Source organism: Pholis gunnellus (genome assembly GCF_910591455.1).
Source record: "Pholis gunnellus genome assembly, chromosome: 15".
In the NCBI taxonomy this organism is placed as follows: Eukaryota; Metazoa; Chordata; class Actinopteri; order Perciformes; family Pholidae; genus Pholis; species Pholis gunnellus.
Genome location: NC_136542.1, coordinates 8,879,142 through 8,903,171, shown reverse-complemented (window position 1 = coordinate 8,903,171; position 24,030 = coordinate 8,879,142). Strand labels below are relative to the sequence as shown.

The 24,030-nt window shown below is 39.4% G+C and overlaps 3 protein-coding genes across 3 annotated transcripts; all 3 read left to right on the top strand.

Annotated features, from left to right (window-relative positions):
- Nucleotides 1-12,994: 12,994 nt before the first annotated feature.
- On the top strand, nucleotides 12,995-16,034 carry LOC306707060 (B2 bradykinin receptor-like). The gene is made up of 2 exons (XM_079174349.1): nucleotides 12,995-13,073; nucleotides 14,487-16,034. Exons 1-2 carry the CDS (start codon nucleotides 13,054-13,056, stop codon nucleotides 15,496-15,498), a joined length of 1,032 nt encoding a protein of 343 aa, XP_079030475.1. The 5' UTR covers nucleotides 12,995-13,053; the 3' UTR covers nucleotides 15,499-16,034.
- Nucleotides 16,035-16,999: 965 nt separating this feature from the next.
- On the top strand, nucleotides 17,000-18,165 carry LOC306707061 (B2 bradykinin receptor-like; the record flags this gene model as incomplete). The annotated part of the gene is made up of 1 exon (XM_079174350.1): nucleotides 17,000-18,165. One exon carries the CDS (start codon nucleotides 17,000-17,002, stop codon nucleotides 18,017-18,019), a length of 1,020 nt encoding a protein of 339 aa, XP_079030476.1. The 3' UTR covers nucleotides 18,020-18,165.
- A 2,160-nt stretch (nucleotides 18,166-20,325) lies between these two features.
- On the top strand, nucleotides 20,326-22,130 carry bdkrb1 (bradykinin receptor B1; the record flags this gene model as incomplete). Its single annotated transcript, XM_079174680.1, has 2 exons — nucleotides 20,326-20,337; nucleotides 21,018-22,130. The coding sequence occupies 2 exons, from the start codon at nucleotides 20,326-20,328 to the stop codon at nucleotides 22,128-22,130; spliced, it is 1,125 nt and encodes a 374-aa protein (XP_079030806.1).
- Nucleotides 22,131-24,030: the final 1,900 nt, after the last annotated feature.

The following is a 24,030-nucleotide window of genomic DNA, read 5'->3' as shown; positions in this document are numbered from 1 at the left end:
CATTAATTGTGCTTTGCTAACACTGTTTTATTGACATTTGTTTTAAGAATGTGAAGACATTTTATTTTTTATTGACAAACTGACTGATCTATATATTTAGACACAGAGAGAGAGAAATTGAAAGAGGGTATTCTTTTTTTTCAGCAAACCTATTTCTTCTGGGATTTAGGAGTTAATACATTTTTATGCTTTAGGTTAAAAGATATGAACCTGTCTTGTAAACACAAAACTGTACATGTTCAAATGTCCATACACTGCGGATTACAATACTAGCTTACTGTATCAACTATACCAATGTAGTCTTATTATGACTTCTGCAATGTTCAAAGAAGGACTTTTCAAGAAGGTTATTTTTAATAAATGGTTGATGTAGAAATACTGTATTTAGACATGTTGTAAACCACATACACAATGCTCCTTTTGTAAAGACATATGCTGCTAATAAAATTTCTGTAATAATGCATTCTTGTTTTTCTCTGTTGACAAAAGAGGCCCAGAAACAGTTCATCCGGACCTTAAGTGTTGAGTGAAGAATTATCCCTGGAAACAATGTTGGCTAAATGCAAACATGTGGCTTTGTTCACAGTGCTTGGTCATGTGAGAAGGTATTTTAGCTCCATCTCTTCTCTGCCTGAATCACCTGACGTTGATCCTGGTGAAGCCAACCCACTGGAAGACAGCACTAGTTGTTGCTAAGCCATCAGGTGAGGTTGATGCTAAACTTAGATGGCACCATCTGTCATTTTGACACAGGCACAAGTTGTTTAGAAACCACCTGGATTAAATCCTCTGTGGACCCCTGCTCCCCTCCATCTCTCTCTGTCTTCATATTTGTTTTGCTGAACCAACAGACTGTAAAAGAAGTTAAACATACAATGTTAAAATGATGCAAGATGGTCTTAACTACTCAAAGAAGTTGAATGTTCTTGTGTGCAAACATCTGCCTGCTAACATGTTTACAAAGGTATAATGTTTACATTCACCATCTTAGTTGGTAGGTAGCGCTACACTCAAAAGCACAGATGTGAGGTTGATGGGAATTTCATTATCACAGGTGTGTGTGCATATTTTGTGGTCATATTTTAACTTGATGGTGGCACGAGATACAAAGTTTAGGGATCACCAAAGTAAGGACAATTCATCCTGAGGGGAACATGAATGTTTCTACCACATTTTCTGGGAATCCATAGATGTTGAGAGGTTTCACAGAATACATTTTGACCAGTTGATGGCGACAGAGAGAAAGTCAGTGGATCACCAAAGTCATTAGGCTTCAGTAGACACCATGGATAAGCCATCTGAGGCAAATTGTATGGCAATCTATTTCACAGTCACAACAAATGTCAACCTGCTGGGAGGAAGTGTCAGGGGATCATTAGGGTTAATTCTCTAGGATATGAATGTTTGTATCAAATATTATGGCAATAAACCAGTACTGTAGTTCTTGAGATACTTCAGTCTGGACCAAAGTGTTTGAAAGAACAACCAACCAATAGCCCATGTTGATGGTATGACTAAAAACCTCAATATGGTAAAACAATGTAAGATGGTTTAGTCTACTTACAAAACATGAACGCTTTTTCACTTTTTGATACATTTGTCCAGTAAGTTTGAGATCCACTTCAAGCCAAAACTACTGGATGAATGATAAAGTAGTCTAACTTTTCTATCATGACGTTACAACTTACTGAGATCAAAAGCAGCACAAGTGATTTTATAACTGTAACAGATATATACTAAGTGGCTTACTTCCAGAAGTTAGAGGCTGAAAATCCCTGTCATCCTGGGGAGAAGTGATGTCAAAATTATTCGGAGATCACATTCATAATTCCATGAAACTGCTCTGCTCTTCCTTTATGCCACCTTACAGACTGAATCAGCCCTATTTGATACTGAAAAAGCAACTTGCTTTCATAATATGTCGATCAGCTTCCTATAAATTTGCCACGGGCCTCTCCGATCCCCCTCAACAGAGGAGATAGAGCTGTAAGATAAGTCGGCTGCACACGATCCTTGAACAACATTCACATTGCTTCAGTTGCTTGTTGTGCTTTTCCTCTTTATCCGATCAAGCGACTCAATTGTTGGGAGTCCCAGAGGGCGTTGCCACAGCCGGCAACTCCGAGAGGCAAGGGAGTCACAAAAGATCCCTCAGAAAGAGCAGAGAAAAATGGATAACCATTGACCTTGCCTGGTCTAATCTATGCTAATGCATAGTAAGCATTTGACTTTCAGGTGATGGTTTGTGAGAAATCCACAGTGGCTAAGACTTTATTTATATGGTCTATGCGAGAGGAAGCTGGCCATGCCTGTGAATAATAGATAATGACGTTAATTTAAAGCCAGGATGAGATTAATCGGTCTGAAAGTATGAGGAGAGGAGAGGAGATGAGAGGAGAGGAGAGGAGAGAGTGTGAAACAGGAGACTGTAAGGAGAGGTTGTCTTCTCTTCCTCTGTTGCCCTCGAGTCTCACAGGATGTAGCACTTCAGCCCAACTCCTGTCCAGTCGAGAGTGACAGCTTGGTGATGAGATGCGGGGTATGCTAATATATGCCAAGCCGCTTAGACACATCTTGTCAAACTGTCACTTCAGAGACATGAGAACGTACATTATGGGTCTATGCTTATCCAGCGCCTTAACAAAAGCTATACAATATATACAATCTATACAATGTGTCTCGTAAATATGCCCATAACAGCAAAGTGTTATATGTGACAAAGCATTGCAACAGCAAGAGGAGAGAGGATGTCCATTACATCATGCAAGTGTCTGTGCTCACACTATATGAGGGTGTACACAACAGTATTGGTTCTTTTTGTTCTCATTAGTTGTTATTTCACAATGATGTCTCACTGATTATAATATAATTGGACCAGCTTTTGAACACTCAGCTAGCTCATGAGAGGACATGCACCTTATCATCATTAATTTAGAACTCAAAAAACAAGACCTTAAAGCAGTTCCACGCCTGGATGGTTGGTTGAATTTGTATAAATAATTCATTAATGAAAGTTGTAGCATTTAGGAGGATATATTGGCAGAAATGGAATATAATGTTAATAACTATGTTTTCTTAAGTGTATAATCTCCTGTAAATAAGATTTGTCATGTTTTTGTAACCTAAGAATGAGACGTTTATGTCAACATACGGAGTGGGTGCCATGTTTCTACAGTGCCCCAGAAAGGACAAACCAAACACTGGCTCTAGATAGGTCCATTCACATTTTCATGTTTTTGCGTTGACCACGGTAGTTCTCCTGCAGTAAAACACAGTTGTAATAATACAAAATGTGTCTTCATTGGAGACATCATAATGGTCGACAAATACTGTATTCTAATAAAAAAAAAGTCTTTATGTGCTTACAAGAACATTTCAGTGTGTTATAAACTATTTATAAATGTCATTATTATTATTATTATTATTATTATTAAATGTCTATAGGGGTATCACTACTAGATATGGTGGTTGCAGTTGAGAGTTTTTGTTTTGAGAAAATGGGACTGCAGAAAATATATGATAAATACAGTCGTTCTTTATAATACAAGTGTTGCTGGAGTTCTGACCTGTCAAGATTATTTCCCTTCTCCATGCACCTGGGAAGAAAGTGACGTTGCGCCAAATAATCCTCCTCTTAATGTTGGATTGCTACACACTTCATCATAGTTTCTAACATACTATATGCTAACAGAGCTGACAGAGCTACCTACAGCGCTGTCCCAGAAGTTGACAGACTGCACCAAACACTCAAAAAGTTGGTTTGGTCTATTCAGGCTCTAAATTGATTTTAGAGCTTTCTAAGTTTTGTACCTCACCAGATGCATTAGACACATTAGACATTTATTCAGTAATGATGTTGTAGCCAGCAGTCAATCAACAAGATGCTGTTGTGCAGCAGGGACCTGAGGTCATAAGTGTAATGGCTGTCCCCAGGTAAATGAGCTCATCGCAGCAGACCACAATAGAGCATAATAGAAATACATTAGTTTGCTTCAGGTCAACTAATTAGTTTTTCTGACTCATGGGATTGTTTAAGTTGTTATCAGAAACAGTAATGGGCTTTTGATCACAATGTTTCCGGCTTAAGATCACTTTTGAGGAATAAAAAAAGAGTACTTACCATCAGATCAACAGCCTGCCTCCACTCTACAACATATTTGTTGAACTCTGATCAAAACAAGCACTGATATGACACGAAGATATCAGAGAGCAACATGAATCTTATTGTGTTTGCATCAACTGCAATCACCTGTGACGTTGGAATGATAGATGTTTCTGATGGTAACTGCTTGAGCACACAAGCAGGATGGAGTTTTATTCTCTGCTCCGATGACGACGTGAGTAACTGACAGCTGTCGTCACACTAACAGAGACTTTACAGAGATTTCACCAACTGGCTTTGTATGCCTCTTGGTAACATACAAGAGGGAAGATAGGGTAGTGAGGAAATTATTTTAGGTGGGCTGCTACCATGGAAACAGCAGGCTGTAATGGTTTTGGACAGCATCTTTGGCTTGTGGCAGCCATTTCTGGACCTTAATTTTGATTGTTTCTATCTTGGGTTTTCTTCTTTCCACTTTTCTTTCTCACGCACAAATACGCTCTCTAATGATGCTGCTCATTACAGATGCTAGTTAATATAGCTAATAACCTCTGATGAGGAGCTCACAGAGCAGCACCTTCAATTCTGACTAAGCAGAACGATTAAACAAGATGATAAGCCCTGTGAGCGTCCTGCAGAAATTAACACCGGGTAGTTTATTGATAATATGCATTCTCAATAAGATTACATTTGTTAATCTCCCTCATAATTGAAAGCTTACCCACTGATTAATTGGCATTTTTTAGGACACAAGATGCAGGCAAAATGTAAAATAAATTATATAATGGTGGTAAATAGTGTGCCATGTGCAACAGGGAACAGAGAGTCTTTAATGCAATCCCGGGGGCTCCACCACCCACTAACGCTGCTGCAGCCTCGGTGAAAATGCTTCATTACTGTTACTCCATGATGGGAGCTCAGCATCACCCGTCATCCAAAAGGCAGGAGCCCTATTCTTTTGATTTAGAATGGCTTGGTGTCTCTCTCTCTGTCTCTGTCTCTGTCTCTGTCTCTGTCTCTCTCGCTCTCTGTCTCTCTCTCTCTCGCTCTCTCTCTCTGTCTCTCTCTGTCTCTCTCTCTCTCATTAGGTGAGAAGAGAGACAAAGTATAGCTCTCTGCCTGTCATCTCATATAGAAAACATCCTTAGAAAGAGAAGGCATTTTATGAGGAAGCTGCCCTTTGAACAAGATGGATACAGCGCTGTATCTCGAACATATTAAGCTTATTACAGTTATTATTTTCTTATATAACCTTCATTTTTATCAAGGAAGTTGATATAGAGCAGAGCAATGGCGGGAGATTCAAAATACAGAACACTGATGTTGCCAGGCAACTGCTCACTGTCTGAAAATGCTTGCTCACTTTAGTTTATTGTGTTAAAAAAACAAAAAACAAAAAACTAAGGCTGATGGGAATACCATTAGTTTTGTAGGTATTTGGTCAGAATCCAAAGTAGTGGACAAATTAAAATATTGACCAGATGGCTGCGCTGGTGAAAAGTTAGGGCAATGAAAGTGTATTTGTGTTGCACCTTGTATTGCACCTTTCAACTACAAGGCAATTCACATTTGCAGAAAACATCAGTTAGACCAAAGAGACTACAATAAAAAAGTGATAAAAACAAGCTAGAATTGAAGTATCACCAAAGTTATTTCACATATTTAGGGAAACATAATGCCCTTTTCCAAATTTCCTGGCAATCCCTGCAGTAGTTTTAGACATTTTAGACATGAAAAGTCAAAGTTATTAGGACTCATCCTTTGGGAACATTGAATATCTGTGCAAAATGAAGTGCCAAGCTATTCTTTGGATATTGAGACAGTGCCGTGGATAAGTGAAAACGTTTAATCTGTTGGAGGTATTGGAGGAAAGGCCAGAGGATCACCAAAAAACTAAAAACATACAAAAAAGGATTTATTCTCAAGGCGTCATGGATATCTGTGACAAATTTCATAGCAATCCAACCGATAGTTGTTTAGATTTTACAAATAAATGACAACCTTGTGGTGGCGGTAGAGTTAAAGTCAGGGGTCCCTAAATAAGCAGGATGTATCCTGTAGGGACCATGAATGTCTGTACAATACTTAATACCACTGAATAGTACCTGGAGTGTAATTACAACCAGCACAGCTGTTCTTATACTGCTGGCTACAACGAAACACTTGCAAGTGGCAGGCAAACTTCATCAATTATTTACCATCCAGCAGATATGACGTTCGACCTATAAGTGGAGGTAACATGAAGTATAAGTCCCAGAGAGTACCAGAGGAATCCTGGGAACAAGACCCCTCACAGCTCTGTCACTACACTGAATACGATTGGATATCAGCATGCAGAACATGCAGCCTGTCACCATGGAGACTGACATGTATCACTCCGGTTGCCCGACGCACCCATTGGCAGACACAGTTGGATCTCACTTACTCGGTTGCTGGCCAAAATTAAAGTGGAAACCACTCGGGGGGGGGGGGTTAATGGGGGATACCTTGAACAGAGAGCGAGACAAGCAAAGAGACAGACAGACAGACAGATGCACAGGCTAACAGAGAATGACAGGATGATTGAGAAGAGCAAAAATGAAAGAGGATGGGGAGGGAAAGGATCGGGATTAACAGTGCAAGCCTTTGTCCATTTCTCTGTGTTGTGATGAATGTGTGACAGGTGTTCTCTCAAAGCCAAGATTGATCGATGCTGATCTTTGTCATCTCTAGCTCACTCTGAAACACTGCTTACTGTTTATTGGCAATTCCTTCATCTACCATGTTGTTAAAGTACACAATCATTATGATCAAAATAAAGCATCACAAGTTGTAATATGGAGAGTGGTCCATGTCAGTGTTAAAATCAGTAGTGGAAAGTAACCAAGAAAATGTAGACAACTTTGAGGTAGATTCTTTTCTATTCTATTCTAATATTTTACTTGAGGTATAAAGTAGCAGAAAACTCCTTAAGTACGGAGTGAATGTACTTACCGACTGCTCAAAGTTACAGTGTCAGAAATCATCAAATTCACATGCTCACAAACCAATATTTCATTACACCCTCGATCATGTCTGATGACAGTCACTTGGACACCAAAGTATTTATTCATTATTTTCTTACATGTTGTAATCATGTGTGTGTATGTTTTCAAAACAGGAGGGCCAGCTGCCCTCTCACTTTTTCTATTTTGTCTATTGAATTATCATGTCTCAGAACACTTCATAATTCATCCAGTAGAGGGCTCTATATCAATTACAGTAGTATTCCAAGGTGAGGAGGGAAAACAGTACATGCATTATATACTGTATACTGTAGAATCAGAGCCAACTTTAGGGGCAAACATTGAACTAGTTCTAAAAATGCTTGTGCTTGTGCCAATAAAAATCATAAAAGTGCAGGAAATGCTATAATTCAAAATAGTATAGTGTGATAAGTTACACATATATGTACAGTATATACAGTGTGCTCAGACTTTTGTCTGTCTTTTTTATATACTAAGAGATTCATATGTGTGTCAAAATGTGTCTTTACATTTTTTCAGTAAAAAGTTCTCATTTTTTTAAACAGAAACAATGATTCATGGATACAGAGGAGACAAGTGAGTGATATCCAGGAACAATCCTCTCAGTAAGCTTCACCATACCGTCAAAAGTCATTCAGTAAAACAAGCAGTCATCTCTTTTGTCCCTCTGAGGCTAACATTTGTAGTCTGTCAGTCGGCATCAGAGTAAAGAGACACAACATTTGACTGGCTAAGACATGACATGCTTGTCTGCCTGTCTGTTTGTCTGGCACTAGATTTTAGTTTAAATTTAGCAGACTTTCCTTTAAATGGTGGAAAATACCAAGTTGTCTCATAATAAGCAGTTTCTATTGTGTCATATTTTACACTATGGACTTGAATACAGGTGTTTTTTAAGAACATTTTGAAAGTTGGAATGTGTAGCAAAGTGATTTGCTAAGGTGTGTTAAAAACAAATAAATACTTGCGGGAATTGGTCTGATGCATTTGGGAACATTCTGTTATTTCTCAATAGCATTTTCAGATGTTGACAAAGTGGACGCTCACTTAGAAGTTATGTCATAACCACGATTAGCCACCCTACGGATGATCAAATATTAATTCCTAATAAAGTCGCCTTTCCCAAATTGTTTACCTCTCACTCAGTTCTTCTCTAAACTGCCAACTCCCACAGCCAGACACATCAGCTTGGTCATTGCACAAAAACACATTTATTTCACCATGAACTGCAGACTTCCTGGCATAGCTAAAATGTTGTGGGGGAGGATTTTCTGACTTTGAAGTCACATAATGAAAACACAGAACTAAAATTCAGAGAACAGATGTTTGGATTGTGGCCGCCCACCTGTTTGTATTGCATAATGTCTTGTGACTGGTTTGTTAAAGGAAAAAAGGGGATGTGAAATTGAATCCTGTTTGTACTGCGTTTGGTTTGCTCATTTTGCGTTGCCTTTATCTGAAAGCAAGACAAAAACGATACATCGGGCTTTTGAAAGAAACATATGAGGGACGACACAGATCACAGAACCTCTCCGCCTTTTGTATAGAAAATTAAAGTCTCTGTCTCTAAATACTGCAATATTGTGTGGTCTATGTATTTTCTGCCAGGAACATTTGAGCAGTCTGACGCGCAGCATTAGTAGCAGGGGTTGAAATTAACTTTCTTTTAAAAAACCAAAATGCTTGTTGTTCCCCGGCTGGCTGCATTAGTGGTATCACACAGTGCTCGTCAAAGTAGCATTAGTGGTTTCAGACAAGAGCCAAGGCGTAAAGTGGGGAGGGGGACGGCACTCCCAGTGCCAGACCCTGGGGTTAGTATGATTTCATCTCTTATGAGGTCTCATTCACTCTCCTTTCAAAGGCCCTGATTGTACCGGACAGCTGTGAAAACAATATATAAACCACATGCGAGGAGCAGTGCCGTGCTGTCTCAAATCAGTCAGGAGTTATGAAAGAGGGAACGGGGGGCGGGATCAGCACCGAGTAATAGAGCTCACAGCCTTGAAAAAACCGTTAAGCAGACAGGCAGAAGGAGACAGGAAATGAGCTGGGTATTTTCGAAGTGGAGCATGAGCTTTGCCTCCCCCTCGTCCAGACATTTGTTATATACCTCATTACACACCACTGAGACATAACTAACGGCAACGGACAGTGTTGTAGTCTGTTGTCGTGATTACTTAAGCCCCTTTCAGTTTGCTATGATGAATTACTTTACAAAAGATTAACCGTCACTTAGAATCCAATGTAAAGGATTCATAGAGTGTCTCTATACATTTACCAAGAGTTGTGCCAGGAAAAAGGTTTAAATCACACATATTAGGCTGATAAATCCAATTAATGTTATGACTGGACTTAGACATTGTGTTTTAAAGGGTCATATTACAAAAACAATATTTTCTTTACATATAATTAAGGTTTTATTTATTGATGTTTTTTAGATAACCATTGTGTTTGTGGTGCTCATGGAAATTACAGTTGAAAAACAGCAGCTTTTCCTTCCAGAAACAATGCATTTGGTAGTCAAAACAAACTACAGACCTTCTTGTCAGCACATCACAGTATTCTTTTATATGTTCAGTGGAAAAATATTTTTCATGGGAACGGTCTACAATACAATACAGGCAAGCTACAACAGGCAAGCTACAACAGGCAAGCTACAACAGGCCATAATCTGCTGCAGCAGGAAACAGGAACATCGACTTCAGGGGACAAACCACAGTAAATCTCCATGAATGTTTTTATTGGCAGTGTTTTGGTAATGTCACTGAATTGTTGGTAAAAACATTTGAGAGCATGGGCCAAAAGACAGGAGTTATTTCTGAGAGGCAGCAATGCAGATTATTCTGTACAAATAAAATAAAATAAAACTGCTGCTGAAGGACATTTGTTTAGAAGAGAGATTGTATATTCGTATGTAACCTGACCATTTGTGCAATTAATTTAATGGCTAAGGCAATTAATTGCCAGAAGTGCAGTAATTGTTTTTGAGTGCCAAACTAATGATTTGGATCAGTTGTTTGTGGGAATAGCTGCCACCTTTTTCAATCTGGTTTTCCTTTTCCTTAATTGCCTCATTTAGCTTTTATATATTCAGCCTATTAAAATATTGCTGCATGTTGTTTTTACGACACTAATGATACTTCAGTCAAAGCAAATCATTTACCCAGACATCCGGCCAGTCACCTCTCATGTTAGATTCAGCATCAGAGGCATGGAGTCAAATTTTAAATAAAACTAAAAAAGAACGATATTTGATTACATACAATTCCACAAAGATGGCTTTCCATGGTCATTTTGTGTATGTGAGGTATTTATTGATTTAGGGTAAGCATATAAGCAACTCAAGAGTTGTCTCTATATGTGAACACAAATCAAAATAGCTTTATTGATTAAAGCTGTTCATGCCAATCATTTCCGGTTAAGACAAGTCTAGTCAAAAACACAGGGACAACAAACCACACATAAACAATAAAGAGACAGAACGAGAGAAAATGATGAACAAACCAGATGTTATTGTCAAGCAAGGTGACTGGAGACGCCTGCAGGTCTGCAGGATGTTGGCTGAAGATCAAACTTCTTAAATATTGTGAGAACAAACCAGGGAGAGCAGTGCAGTCTGAAGTGAAAGTCTCTCAAGGAGTTGACTTCTTGATATCAATGTTATTAATATTGTCTTAATCCTGGCCATTCAAGGACCACCATTGTTTGTAATAACAGTGTTACATAACCTTGCATTCCGGTGTTTGGATATCAACTTTCCTATGCATCTGGTTCCAAGGAAATGTGTTTTGAAAAGTGTTGTGAGTGGGAAATCAGTATTCGCCGGTACACTCAGTGGTACATCAATCATAGTGTATATAAATCCAGTAACAACACAGGAACAGAGAAGAGACCGTTAATAACCCGCAGAGTGACACAAACTGACTGTTACATCTATTGGTGGTCTGACTTCATCCACCGACATCAATGATACAAGTGGATAAAAAACATTTTCAAATAGGAAAAGGAGGAAACAATATCTCAGTTGCAAAACCAGGAAGTCTCATGACTTGGCTGTTCATAGATTGTATGATAAACAACTTGACCTGTCACAGGGAACAAATTGTGGGGCAGAGAATGGTGCCAGCACCAACTGGGAATAGGCAACTGGGGGCTAACTGCTTCTGCCTGGACACCAGGTTCACTCCTTTTCATGGGTCTCTCCCTAAAAGCATGTGTAATAACAGCTACACTTTTAAGGTATACATTGCAGATTATCAGGGCGTTGTTCTTCAATGTCTCTGCAACAGGAAGTGGCAAAAAAGAAAATCATCATTGCAACGGAAAGATCACAGTCATGGTCATGCGTTTACTGCTCTCTAATCACATGAATATGACACAACAGATCAGTTTTCACACATTATTGACTGCTTTTAAGCCCATTGTCTATCCTAATCAATGCTAACTTGAAAATGGCCTTTGGTTTAAAGAGCATTCTCCCTATTTAGCTCTTTATGCCTCTCAAATTGCCATGTTGTTGCCGTCTCTGAGATAAATGAAAATAGAGCTGATAATCACAGGCTTGATGATTGAGCCACCGGTCCATCTTCCTGCATTGTCAGCGATACACACGAACACAGTGTAGAAAATCTGATTATCTTTCTATTATAAATCTTAGTTTGGTAGATTAGACAGAGATCGGAGGGTCAATATTGACGTCGTGGAGAGGGGAAGGGTGTGAGTAGCAGGAGAGCAGCGATGGATGATGGGCCATGTTCTCATGTCTTGTAGAAGCCTAATATTTCACCTTGGAGAGGAGCTTGAAATGGCGAAGATGATCATAGACTTTACATAGAAGCAGCAGCAATGTTAAAGCTTCATTGTACATCAGTGTTTTTCTTGAGTGCCTCTTTCCAGGCGTTCAGTCGTAGAAAGAAATTAAAAACTTGGATCGAGACACGATTAAATAGGATTCAGGAAGCAGGGCTCGCAAATTGCTTCAGCAAAACGGCAACAGTCATTTTATTCTCCATAGTGATCACATGGTAAACAGTTGAAATATAAAAATCCCATTATGGAGATCTGTCAGGAATGTGTACACTGCGCCAACGCAGTGGTTTTATGTTTGCTTCTTTCTGCGGGAACAGGGTTTGGAGGCAGCTTTCCCTCTGTAACCAAACATTTCACATTGTTCCTATTATGATACACTACTGAAACATCTCAAATGTTTTACTCCAGACCCAACACTGGCGGAGTTATTCACTGTAATAATAATAATAATCTTGCAATAAAGTAAATGCAGTGCAGTAAGTTAATTTATTTGTCTCTAATGTACAGCGAACAGTACATGAACATATCCAATAAGTGGCTTTCAGCATATAGTCAATCTACTACACTTTCATTTCGAGGATATGTGCTCACATTATGTGATGGGAAATGTATTTGAAATGATTAACTATCGTTATTTTTTCCCACTAAATTTCCAATAATTCCTCAAATATATTATTTGTGCTGTTTAGGATGAAATTGTCAATAATAATAATAACTTTATTTATATAGCTCCTTTAAAAACAGACTGCTTTGACAGACAAAGCAGCAAAAACAAGGCAATAATACCTACAACTGTAATACCTACAGTGATTTGACTCAAAGGTAGACGTCACCCACTCAATTTGAAACTTTAACTTCCAACTCAAGTGGCTGCATACAGAAAAATATTTACCAATGAAAGAACTTCACGCAAATAAACATTTACTTTGCCAAATCACAAGCACATAGACATGCTGAGGAAGATCTGACTCAGAGAAGGGCAAACAGGAGAGAGAGCTTGAAGTTGGCAGACACCCTTTTAATTACAGTTTCCCATAAGAGAGCGAGTCAGAGGCAGACTGAGGACAGCAAGGGAGGGTTGCTGAAGCAGTGTTAACAGACATCTGGACTTTTCACATCTGGACCTACTCAGGAAATATGACTTTCCAACCTACAAGGTAGGTATAGGCTTAATTTGTTGTTTATTATAGATTAGGAAATATATTCTGTATAATTTACAGTAGTGTTGTGCTTTAATATTTTGTGTGAATAACTATTAAAACTGTAGTGACATAGTGACATGATTTATCATACATCAAGATGTGTTGGGTTACAGACTATATGGATACATACCACTAAAAGATACAATGAAATAAAGCAACACAAACTAGAAGATGAAAAACCCAACCAGTAAAAATATATTTTGTGGTACATGTCAGCTTGCTGTTGCAATTTGCAACAGTTGCTCATGCATTTAATTTGCCCACTGCCACAGAGCTGGTATCTACTACTTACAGTAATACAAAATGATGTAAACCTATGCTTTTAAATGGCAGCTGTTTAAAAACATTCTCATCTGCGTATCATTTAGAAATGTCGTTGACTGTGACGAAAAAATGATTTTCGGAAGAAGATGATATCTCATATTATGCAGAGCAAAGGGAAATACCCCCAGCGAAATTAGGACAGAACAGAGCCAAGCATGCCGCTCATTATTGGAACATGGTGACCACTAGTGACGCAGGTACAATGTAAATGCTTTATAGGTGGAAGCAGGGCTGCTGGTTGAGCATTTCAAGGTTGCAATAGTTCCAATTGCAGTTAGGTATACAGTTTTGGAAATGGACATTTAAATAGACCGCTTTGTTATGAAGTTGGTGCTCAAAGAGCTCAAAGGATATGATGAGCTGTCTCCTGTCACTCAGGTGTTTAATCGCATAGCTTTCATGCACAGCAACGCTTTTCATCTGATATATGGAATTTGTTTTATTTCGCCTGAGAATGGGAGTATCTTGCATTTATGGTGCATGATGTTTCACCACGGACATCGCAGACACAGACAGTGGCCAAGTGTCGACAACAACCACAGTCACCACGCCACTGCTAGTGCAACAAAAGCACCGGGAGCAAAAAACAATAGGAGTCATTTATTAATGTAATCTGGACAATAGATGTACGGTCAACGATAATAAACACTCAACAGAATACATCAAGAAGTTAATTCAGGTAACTCAGGCAAAGACTGTCCTGGGGCAACAAACACTGGAGGACACTTTTAAATGAGACAAATTCCCTCGAGACAGCAACAAAGACAAAAAGATTATAGAAAGGTGTTCTTTTGCAAAAATTAAATGAACAGCTTTGATGCAGGTTTTTCTCAATTTAACTGTCAAGCAATTGTTTTTAATAAATGTAATCTAGTTGAAGTGAGCACTGTGCAGCTGTATTATCAAGGAACAAATAAGTATCATATCGGGACATTGTATAGGAAGATACTCAATACTGAATGAATCGGATCAGGATTGGGAGCTATAAAACTTAATCGGAACATTCCTAGTTTAAATCTCATCTTTGTTTTATGTTTTCCACAGCGTTCCAGACCAATACGACACTAATGGCACGGATTGTCGTGATCTGTACGACTGGGAGTGGCTCTACAATAGTCAGCCAGTATATATCCTGCTCATCACTGTGCTGGGAATCATGTTCAATGTGTTTGTCCTAATGGTTTTCTGCTTCCACAAGAAGGCCTGCACTGTGGCCGAGATCTACTTGAGCAACCTGGCAGCTGCCGACCTCGTCCTGTTGTCCTGTTTGCCTTTCTGGGCTGTCAACATATCCAACGGTTTCGATTGGCCTTTTGGTCTGCTCATGTGCAAAGTCGTCAACCTGGGCATTAAGATGAACGCCTACATCAGCATCTACTTCCTCGTACTGGTTAGCATGGATCGCTATGTGGCACTGGTGCATACAATTTCCCATGGCAGAATGCGTAGGCCAAAATATGCCAAACTGGGTTGTCTGCTGACGTGGGGTTTCGGCTTGCTCCTGTGTGTCCCCACACTTGTCTTCAGGAAAATGAAATATTTGCCTGAGTTTGGTATAACTCCATGCTATCTGGAGTACCCAAATTTAACCGCAGAGCTGTTCTTTGATGGAATGTTGATCATTTTTAGCTTCATCGTCCCCATTTCCATTATCTCATTCTGCACTCTCAAGATTATTCAGGCTTTGAAGATCCAGGTGATAGAGAGGTTCAATGCTGAGAAAACAGAGCAGAAGGCCACCAAGCTGGTGCTGGCGGTCCTCCTGGCGTTCCTTATCTGCTGGGTGCCATTCCACGTGGTCACCATACTGGACGTGCTCTTACGAGCTGACATCCTGGGAGGGTGTCACCTCGAGTCTGTCCTAGATATCTGCAATCAGATCTTCACCTACTTGGCCTTCTTCAACAGTGTTCTCAACCCCATCCTCTACGTTATTGTAGGAAAGAACTTTCGTAAAAAGGCTTGTGAACTCTTCAAGGAGTGGAAGATCAAGAAAACCGTCACGTCTGAGTCTTCACGTACATCAAACCTGTCCTCACTGAAGACTTTGGTATAAAATACTGTTTTCCAGAGCAATGTTCTCACTAAAAATCTACTTTGTAGAAAGATGTCTGTAATGTCAGTAATAGTCGTGTGCAAATGTAATTTCCTCGATGATAAGCTTATTCATTATTAGATGTGGAGGTAATTGTGTAGTAAGCCTAATGGGACCAAATCACCCCTCTCTCAAATCAATCTTTGACGATACATCTTCTCAAATAGATTACCAAGATATAATTATTTTTAAATGATGTTGTAATATGTTTAAAGCCATACAAGGCTTGATTTGTTTTTCTCACTTTCTAAACAGTTTCACCACCTGCAATAAACAACAGCTGGCCTCTTGTTACAAACATTTGCAAACATACAAATTTTAAATGTACAGGTGGTGTACAGTTGCTGTAAAATAACTTCTTTAAATACAGTTGTCATATTCTGTTTTGTATTACTGATAACTCAGATAGTACTGTAAATAGTACCAGTATGTGTTTTTATGCATGTTAGGAATAGCCCTGTGGACGTATTGTAACAGAGCCCCAACAACATGCCTGGCTAAGTGTTTTCTGGTGTTTTTGACTCATAGTCTGCAGAGTAAAAAACAGGATTCTGTCAAAAAGTTTCCAGTGGTGACACACAAACATGCTCCTTTTTGTTGGCTGTACGCACATCAGTTGACTCATTTTACATTTCTCCCCACACCAAAATTTGATGGCTCAATGTTGACTTATTGTGGGCTGTGGCCAAGGGTACACCCTTATTAGTATCCAAAATGAAGGCATGTTGTGCCAAACAGGAAATCTTTGTTAGGAGTCAGACTTTACCACCATTGCCAGAGCTGGAAATTGTTGTGGAACAAAAAAGCATGCAGGCAGACAAAGTTACCTCAAAGGGTAAAATGCATGCCAGAAATACACAGTTTGACCTTGTTCCATGTATTTTTGTCTGCCTGTCAGGATTATGGTAGTTGGTCTAGCTTTCTAAATTCCACTTTCTCAGAGGAATAAAAACATTACCATATTTGTGCGTGGAAGGGCGAGGGGACATATGAAACAAAACAGTACAATACTCCTGTCAGTAGTGTAGCATGGAAGTGACAGTTTGTCTCCTTGTAAAGCTGGCACAAACAGCATAATGAAATTATACATTTCAGTCAGACTACAATTCTCATTGCGTGTGTATGTAATCATACTGTTTGAAAGTGTGGCCTGGGTTCTTTTAAATCACAGACATGCTCCACACAGTTGCTAAGACTCCCCACTTTGACGACGGCATGTGCGTGCGTGTGCTCTGACTGATAAACCCCCATTAAGTCCCAAACACTCCATTGAATCAATTAGCCTTCTCACTTTGGAACTCAAACCAGGATGTGAATGTATAAAGACACAGACAATAAACCTGTGTTGACACAGTTAAAAGGTTTCACTGGTATATGTATTAGTTTTGAACACAACCTCCTTTTTCTACCTTTTAAAATCGCTGTTACTCTGCAACAGCTTTCACAGTGATCCACATTACTGATGGAGAGTGCCGCGAGAGCTGAGCTCGTCTGCAACCACACAGATGCATGGGACTGGGTTTACACCATGCAGCCTGCATACATGTCCATCATCTGCCTTCTTGGAGTGATCGGCAACTCCTGTGTGCTGTGTGTGTTCTGTCTCCAGAAGCGACGCAGCTCTGTGGCCGACATCTACTTGAGCAACCTGGCAGCAGCTGATCTCCTCATGGTTTCCTGCCTACCGTTCTGGGTGGCAACCATTGTCAACAAGTTCCACTGGAGGTTTGGGGAGGCCATGTGCCAGTTTATCAACATTGTCATTGGGATGAATTATTATTGCAGTGTGCTGTTTCTTACGCTTGTGAGCATGGACAGATACCTGGCCCTCACTAGACCTCTAACCCAGGGGAGGGAGAGACGGGCCTTCTGGGCACGTGGGATTTGCTTCAGTATCTGGATTGCTGGGGTCTTGCTCAGCTTCCCTGCTATCCTCTTCCGCTCCGTTCAGTTCTTCCCTGACCTTGGCATTGACGCATGCTACCTAGCATATCCCCATCCAGGCTGGAGACTGCGCTACAACATGACTGTCAACACAGTAGGCTTCCTTATCCCCGTTCCCATTGTGTCCTTCTGTAGTTATCACATCACTAAAGTCCTCCACAGCAGCCAGAAGTTGAGAAAAGGCAGCAGAGGCAGTGTAGAAAGAAAGGCGGCGTACCTCGTTCTTGTTGTTCTGGCTGTGTTCATTCTCTGCTGGCTGCCCTACCAGGTTCTCATCTTCTTGGACACTTTGGATCATTATGAAGTCATCACTGGATGTACGTGGGCTTACGTCTTGGACATTGGAAACCAGTTGGCTACTTACCTTGGCTATAGTAACAGCTCATTGAATCCTTTCTTGTATGTGATTGTGGGGAAGCACTTTAAGCAGAGGGCAAGGGAGGTGTTTACACTAGTGCTGTGCAGGAGGAAAAGGCAGTGGAGGAAGTCCGGTCATTCGAATGCCAATCTCAACTCAACTAAACAAACGGAGTACTAAAATCAAAATCAAACAACACACAAAAAAACAGCTGTTAAAGAAATCAGTTTATATAACAGATGGTGAGTCACATCATACAATTACTTATTAAAGCTAGTGTTGGTAAGCTTGAAAAACTGGAAAGACTACACTAGATTTTAAAATGATCTAACTGAAAAACCCAGCCCATTGTTGCCAACTCTTTTCCAATAAAAAGAAGCTGGCCGCCCTAGTTGCTAAATCTAGCAAGAAAGCTGCCAAGTCGCAACACTGACAGCATGTCCCTTCAGGCCTCCTTCCAAAGCCACTCTTCCAAAATGATCATTGTGAAGGTAAAAATTGAATAATGAATGTTATCAACGAACATGGCTATTGTTAGCACACACGGCAGCCAATCTAGCAGCTTGTGGAAGACTTCGGTTACGAGCAATTTGACAAGTGTATTTAAATGCTGCCACAGTCACAAATACCAGATTTTCTTTTTCTTTTTTTAAAAGCATTTTATTTATTACTTGCTTTTGAGATCTAATGATAATTTGAATCAATATTGCAAACATGTTTTTGAAAGAAGATTGCCAAACAATACATTTAACCCTAAAGCCACTTAAAGGAGTAGTTTGACATTTTGGGAAATACACTTATTTGCTTTCTTGACAAGAGTTAGATAAGAAAGTTTATACCACTTTCATGTCTGTAGGCTAAATATCAACATTCGCCTACCAGCATCTCTAAAGATGACTAATTAACATATTATATCTTGTTTGTCACTCATTTGGCATTGTATTGTACTGTGTTGTGTTTGTCAATCTTGAATTTGATGTGATTATAATTGTTGTATTGTAAGAGTAGTTTTCGTTCAGAACATTTCCACTTTTGTTGTGCTTGCTAAACAAAGTTTTAACAAAGTTTAATCTGAGGCTATGCTTTCAGTTTCTATTGCAACTATCAGGAATGAGTTGTTTTTCTAAGAAGTTTGAGTTTGTCTTCTTGAGAAAATAAGGACTCCATCATGTTTGTGTGTTATGCTGTTACAAATTTTGCTTATGCACTATCAATATCCTAAAAAATAAAGTCAACCATATATCAACCACAAAGCATTTTTTTATTCCAGAAGACGAAATATCCACTAGGGCTTTACAAAAGATTATTTTTTTTCCAGATAATTCAACAATGTATGTGTTTTTTGTCTTTGTTGAGTCTTTGTTTTGATAAGAAAGGATTGTTGCTTCAATGACAATGAGCGAGATTCCTAAGACATTTCAGAATGTCTTAAGGGACTGCAAAATTCAAGTGGGCTGTTATCATTTTGACCATAAAAGGGATGCTGCAGCTCATAGTGATTTTCAGATAACACGTCCCACTGCATACAGACTAAAAATGTGTTGAAGCTATCTCAAGTTTGTTATTGTTACCATTTCATGAGCTTGAGTTAGCATGAAAGTTAGGATAACACATACGTGCATAAAAGACACTTATTCTCGAGTTGCTTCTAAAGCCTTTGCCATCGTCCTGTGTATCGGTGTGAATGTGAAGTTTAATTGTTTCGTCCTGATGCCCCGTGCATGGTAGCCCCAATTAGCCATCAGTATAAGAATGTGTGTGAATTGGTGAATGACGACATGTAGTGTAAAGTGCTTGTAGTGGTTCAAAGACTAGAAAGGCACTATACAAATGCAAGTCCATTTACCATAACTTGTTATATGGATGAATCAGTTTTCATTAATTAGGCAAACATGTAATAACTGTAGATAAACAGTGAAATGTTAAAAGAAAATCATTAATTACTTATTTTTCAACAACAAAATTACAGACTGTATGAAAAGGCAATAATCCTGTTTATCAGTTAAAACAGATGGGTACCACATTTCAATTAACTGCACATAATCTTCCCGTTGTCTTTAAGGAATGTTGTAATGATTGCATGAAAACAACAGAATCAGTATCAAATAAGTGATGATTATACTTTTCAAGTGAAATAATTCTTTTTTTAAATACATCATTAGTAATGACAAAGCAATGCTATCTTTCTTGATCTTTTCTTAAGTCTGCAGTGTTGCTGGTTAAATTGAACACTCTCTCCAACACATTTTGTGCACTGCAGTTTCAGCTTCACCATATGTACACCGACCGAATTTTGACTCTCTCATAAACAAGTTGATATATTGAACTTCTTGGCGAAGGGTGTGGAAGAATGCAACTATATACAAAAACTCCCGTAGCAGACCTCTCCTCTGACTTGCTGTGTACTCTTACCAGGAGCTCAGTGTACACATGAGTCCTGTTCCAGATGTGTCTGTTATCATTTTGACCATTGGAGGAACATTTTCATGAAACCAACGGTAAGAATTTTTCACTTTTCCATCCAATTTTTTGTTTTGTTTTGACCGTCAAAGTACTAACAAGTGCTACACAGAAAAATTGGAGCTTATTTTGTCAAATATTTTAAGTCTGGTTAAAATCAACTTCTTAAAAGGTGATACATTCTAAATTCAGTGCCTTAATAGAGCAGCAAACAACTATTTGACATGTATAGATATGGTGGAGTAATGTCATCGTGAGAAGAGAATCAAGTCACACTACCTCTGTGTGAGTTGTAATCCGCGCTTCGCTGCGCTTTGTTTTCGTAGCCCATCAAGTCATGTGCATATTAATGCGTGGGTCTCTGCACTACGCTCAACCCAACCCAGGACCCACCCTCCAGTTCCCTCTCAAGTAAATGCAGCTAGCGCTGTCATCACTATTGCTGTTGTTTGTACTGTCAGCGCTATTTGAACCGTTCCCATGTTGAGGCAATCCTTCAATCATAGATATGCTCTCAATTTGTGAATAAACATGTTCAACCGTCATCATTTCATATCATTTTACAACATTTTTCATTCATTTTATTGTGTGTAAACTGGAAATTAGAAACCTAATATGTGTTTATTATCTCTTATGCGGTAGTAACACACCACCATGTGTTTTAAATGTGATAATAGGATTTTACTGATGACTTATTTATAATTATTTTGTTTCCTAGCCCATGGACCCAATGACGCTTGTATCTGTGGCAACACTGTGGTCTGAAAACAGCAGTGTGTCCATGCCATCCTGTCCATCAGACTCTCCAATCCCTGCAGAATGGGAACTCATCCACTCTATCGTTCCCCCGTACATCTTCACCTTATCCCTGTTAGGCCTTCTCTTTAACAGCTTTGTCCTGGCGGTGTTCTTCGCTCACAAGGATCGACTGACAATAGCGGAGATCTACTTGAGCAACCTGGCGCTTGCTGACTTTATTCTCCTGTGTGGCCTCCCCTTCTGGGCGATGAACATCCTCAATGACTTTAACTGGCCGTACGGAGATGCCTTATGCAAACTGGTCAACTCCATCATCATCATCAATTTCTACACCAGCATCTTCACCCTGGTCATGATTAGTGTTGACCGCTACCTGGCACTTGTGAAGACCATGAAGGCCAGGTCGCTGAGACGGACACTCTATGCCAAGGTGATCTGCTCCATCACATGGATATTAGCGGCCATACTGAGCATGCCAACAATGGTTCACAGAAAGGTGAAGTTCATCAAGGAGTTTGAGACAATGTCCTGTATACTGGATTATAGTCATGACAGCTCTTGGAAATTGGTCCATCAGATTCTGATGAACGTGGTGGGCTTTTTACTTCCTGTTCTGGTCATTGTTTTCAGCAGTGGAAACATAATTAAGGTGTTAGTTCGGAGGAGGGAGAGTGTTGCTTTTCATGACACTAATGACACAAAGGCCACAGTGCTGATGTATGCTGTGACTGTACTATTCTTACTGTGTTGGGGTCCATTCCAGGTCTTAATGTTCCTCGACATACTCTGTGATGTTCAAGCGCTGGACGAGAAGCTGTGGTCCCACACTCTCGATATAGGAGGCCAGGTTTCAGTGTATCTGGCCTTTCTCAACAGTGCCCTGAACCCATTGCTGTATGTCTTCTCAGGGCAGTACTTCAGGAGGAAAGTTAGCGCCATCTACATGAGGACTCGACATCATCGCAGAGGATCAGATATGACCACATATCAACGCTCTGTAGTGTCCACTTACATTAACAGAACAGAGCAAATTAAGGCTGTGGTCATTTTGAATGCAAAGGATCTGATATGAGTCTTCATGACATCCACCACTTCAGTTGCTGCTTATGGAAAAAGCAATGCAATATACAGGATATGAGTCTCAAGACTTAACGCAATAATAATGCTGTTATATGGTTTAACAGCACCATCAGAGGATGTTTATTGCTGTTCTTTGCTAAATGGCTGTAATCTTTAGAAGAAATGGAAGCAGATTTTATTTTCACAGCCTCCATAAAGAAACGTGCTCTGCATATATGCAGTATGTATCTGAATCTGTTTAATTGAACTGATTCCACAAAACAGTTCATACTATGCAAGCAACACGAGAGAATGAACACCATTGAACTTTGTAGAATTACATTCATAATTCCCATTGTACGGTATATCTTGACATGTAAAGAAAACATATATTTCAGTAAAAATATTACTATTAAATCGTAACTTTCATATTTGTGGTGCTTGTTTCCATACTGTATTATTAAAAATTCTTAGTTTTTTCACTAACATCTAAGTATAAAGATGAAGTTTGACATTTAGCAGTTTAAAAAATAAATGAAAATAAATACATCTCGGAGGTATTCATGTGTAACTCATGGTCCGTCAGCTATTTGGTCTGTTGTGTGTTCCAAGTTGACATCCATTTCCAGTAGCCTAATTATCAAAATCTAATAACATGAACAATTACAGTTAATTACTGTGAGGCCTTGTTTTAATCTTGTTTATGCCCATGCATTGTTGTAATTATCCCATTCCCCTAGCTTGCTATGCCTCATTCCACATTCTCTGAGTGTGTTTGCAAAAGTATATTTTGCAGAAGGAAAAAGGCTATACACTGCTGCACTGCATCTGTGTTCTTTCACTCAGGAATACACTAAGGATGTCTCTATACAGTGAGTTCTCCAGTTGTACAATTTGTGTTAATATTGGTGTTTTTTCAGCACCGATTAATTTCAACCGGATTGGATGCCCCACCTCGCCTTTCTTTTTGGCATGACACTGACATTTCCCTCTTGATTTTGATTCAGTCCCCTTGTGCCTCGGTCAGATTGACGAGAAGGAGGACACAGGAGGAGGAGGAATTTGGTGAATAAATAGCGTTGGCGGGGTTGCAAGTCAATGGAGCTATCTTGCCGCCACCTAACATTAGAATTCCACCAAAAAGGGATTTAATGAATCACTTCATAGATGTTTTCACAAGAGGCAATATGACCCATAAGCAGGAAAAACACCAGTGTTCACGTAAAAAATGGTCCCGTTTTATCAGCACAATGTGAAATTTGAGTAAGTGACAGCTATCACTGTATTACTTTGATACTGAAGAAAAGCAACGCTTTTTATTCCAGATGAAGGATATTCTCTGGAAGTGTAACTTTTATGGATTGCCATAAAATGTTGTGCGGACTTGTACACTCCACAGAAAATGGTGCCTGTTGATTTTGTTAATCCCTGACTTTTCCTCTAGTGTCAACATGTTGACGACGTTTTTTTACTGAAATATACCGCTCTCTGCTGTGGACAGTTTGATCTAAGAAAATCAAGTGTTGAAATTAGAATCAAGGCTTTAAGGGGGTGTCCTATTGGTTAAGTTGCTGCCCATGAATTGTAACATTCCAAGCTTGCATCCAGTTGACTGTAGTTGCAGGTCATTTTTATCTCTCTCTCTTCCTTTATTTCCTGCAGAGCGTCTGCAGGTCTTGAAAAGTCTTAGAAAGCATTGAATTCAGTTTCCTCTACTTTACTCTACAGTCGCTATCTAGTAAGGACATAGCATGCAGTAGCTGCTCTGCACTGCACTCAAACATTGCCCCACCGACAACGTCGTCACCGAAGTGTAGCAACTCCCAGGTTAACACTATTACCTCTGTCAGCACGTTTAGCCTTGTTTGCACGTTTAGCCTTGTTTGCACTGTTAGCAATGTTTGCACTGTTAG

What these genes read in the sequence shown, in the direction of transcription:
- LOC306707060 (XM_079174349.1), top strand. Translation starts at nt 13,054, where the DNA reads ATGACTTTCCAACCTACAAG. An exon ending in ATGACTTTCCAACCTACAAG is followed by an intron (nt 13,074 to 14,486) that starts GTAGGTATAGGC and finishes TGTTTTCCACAG; the next exon opens with CGTTCCAGACCAATACGACA.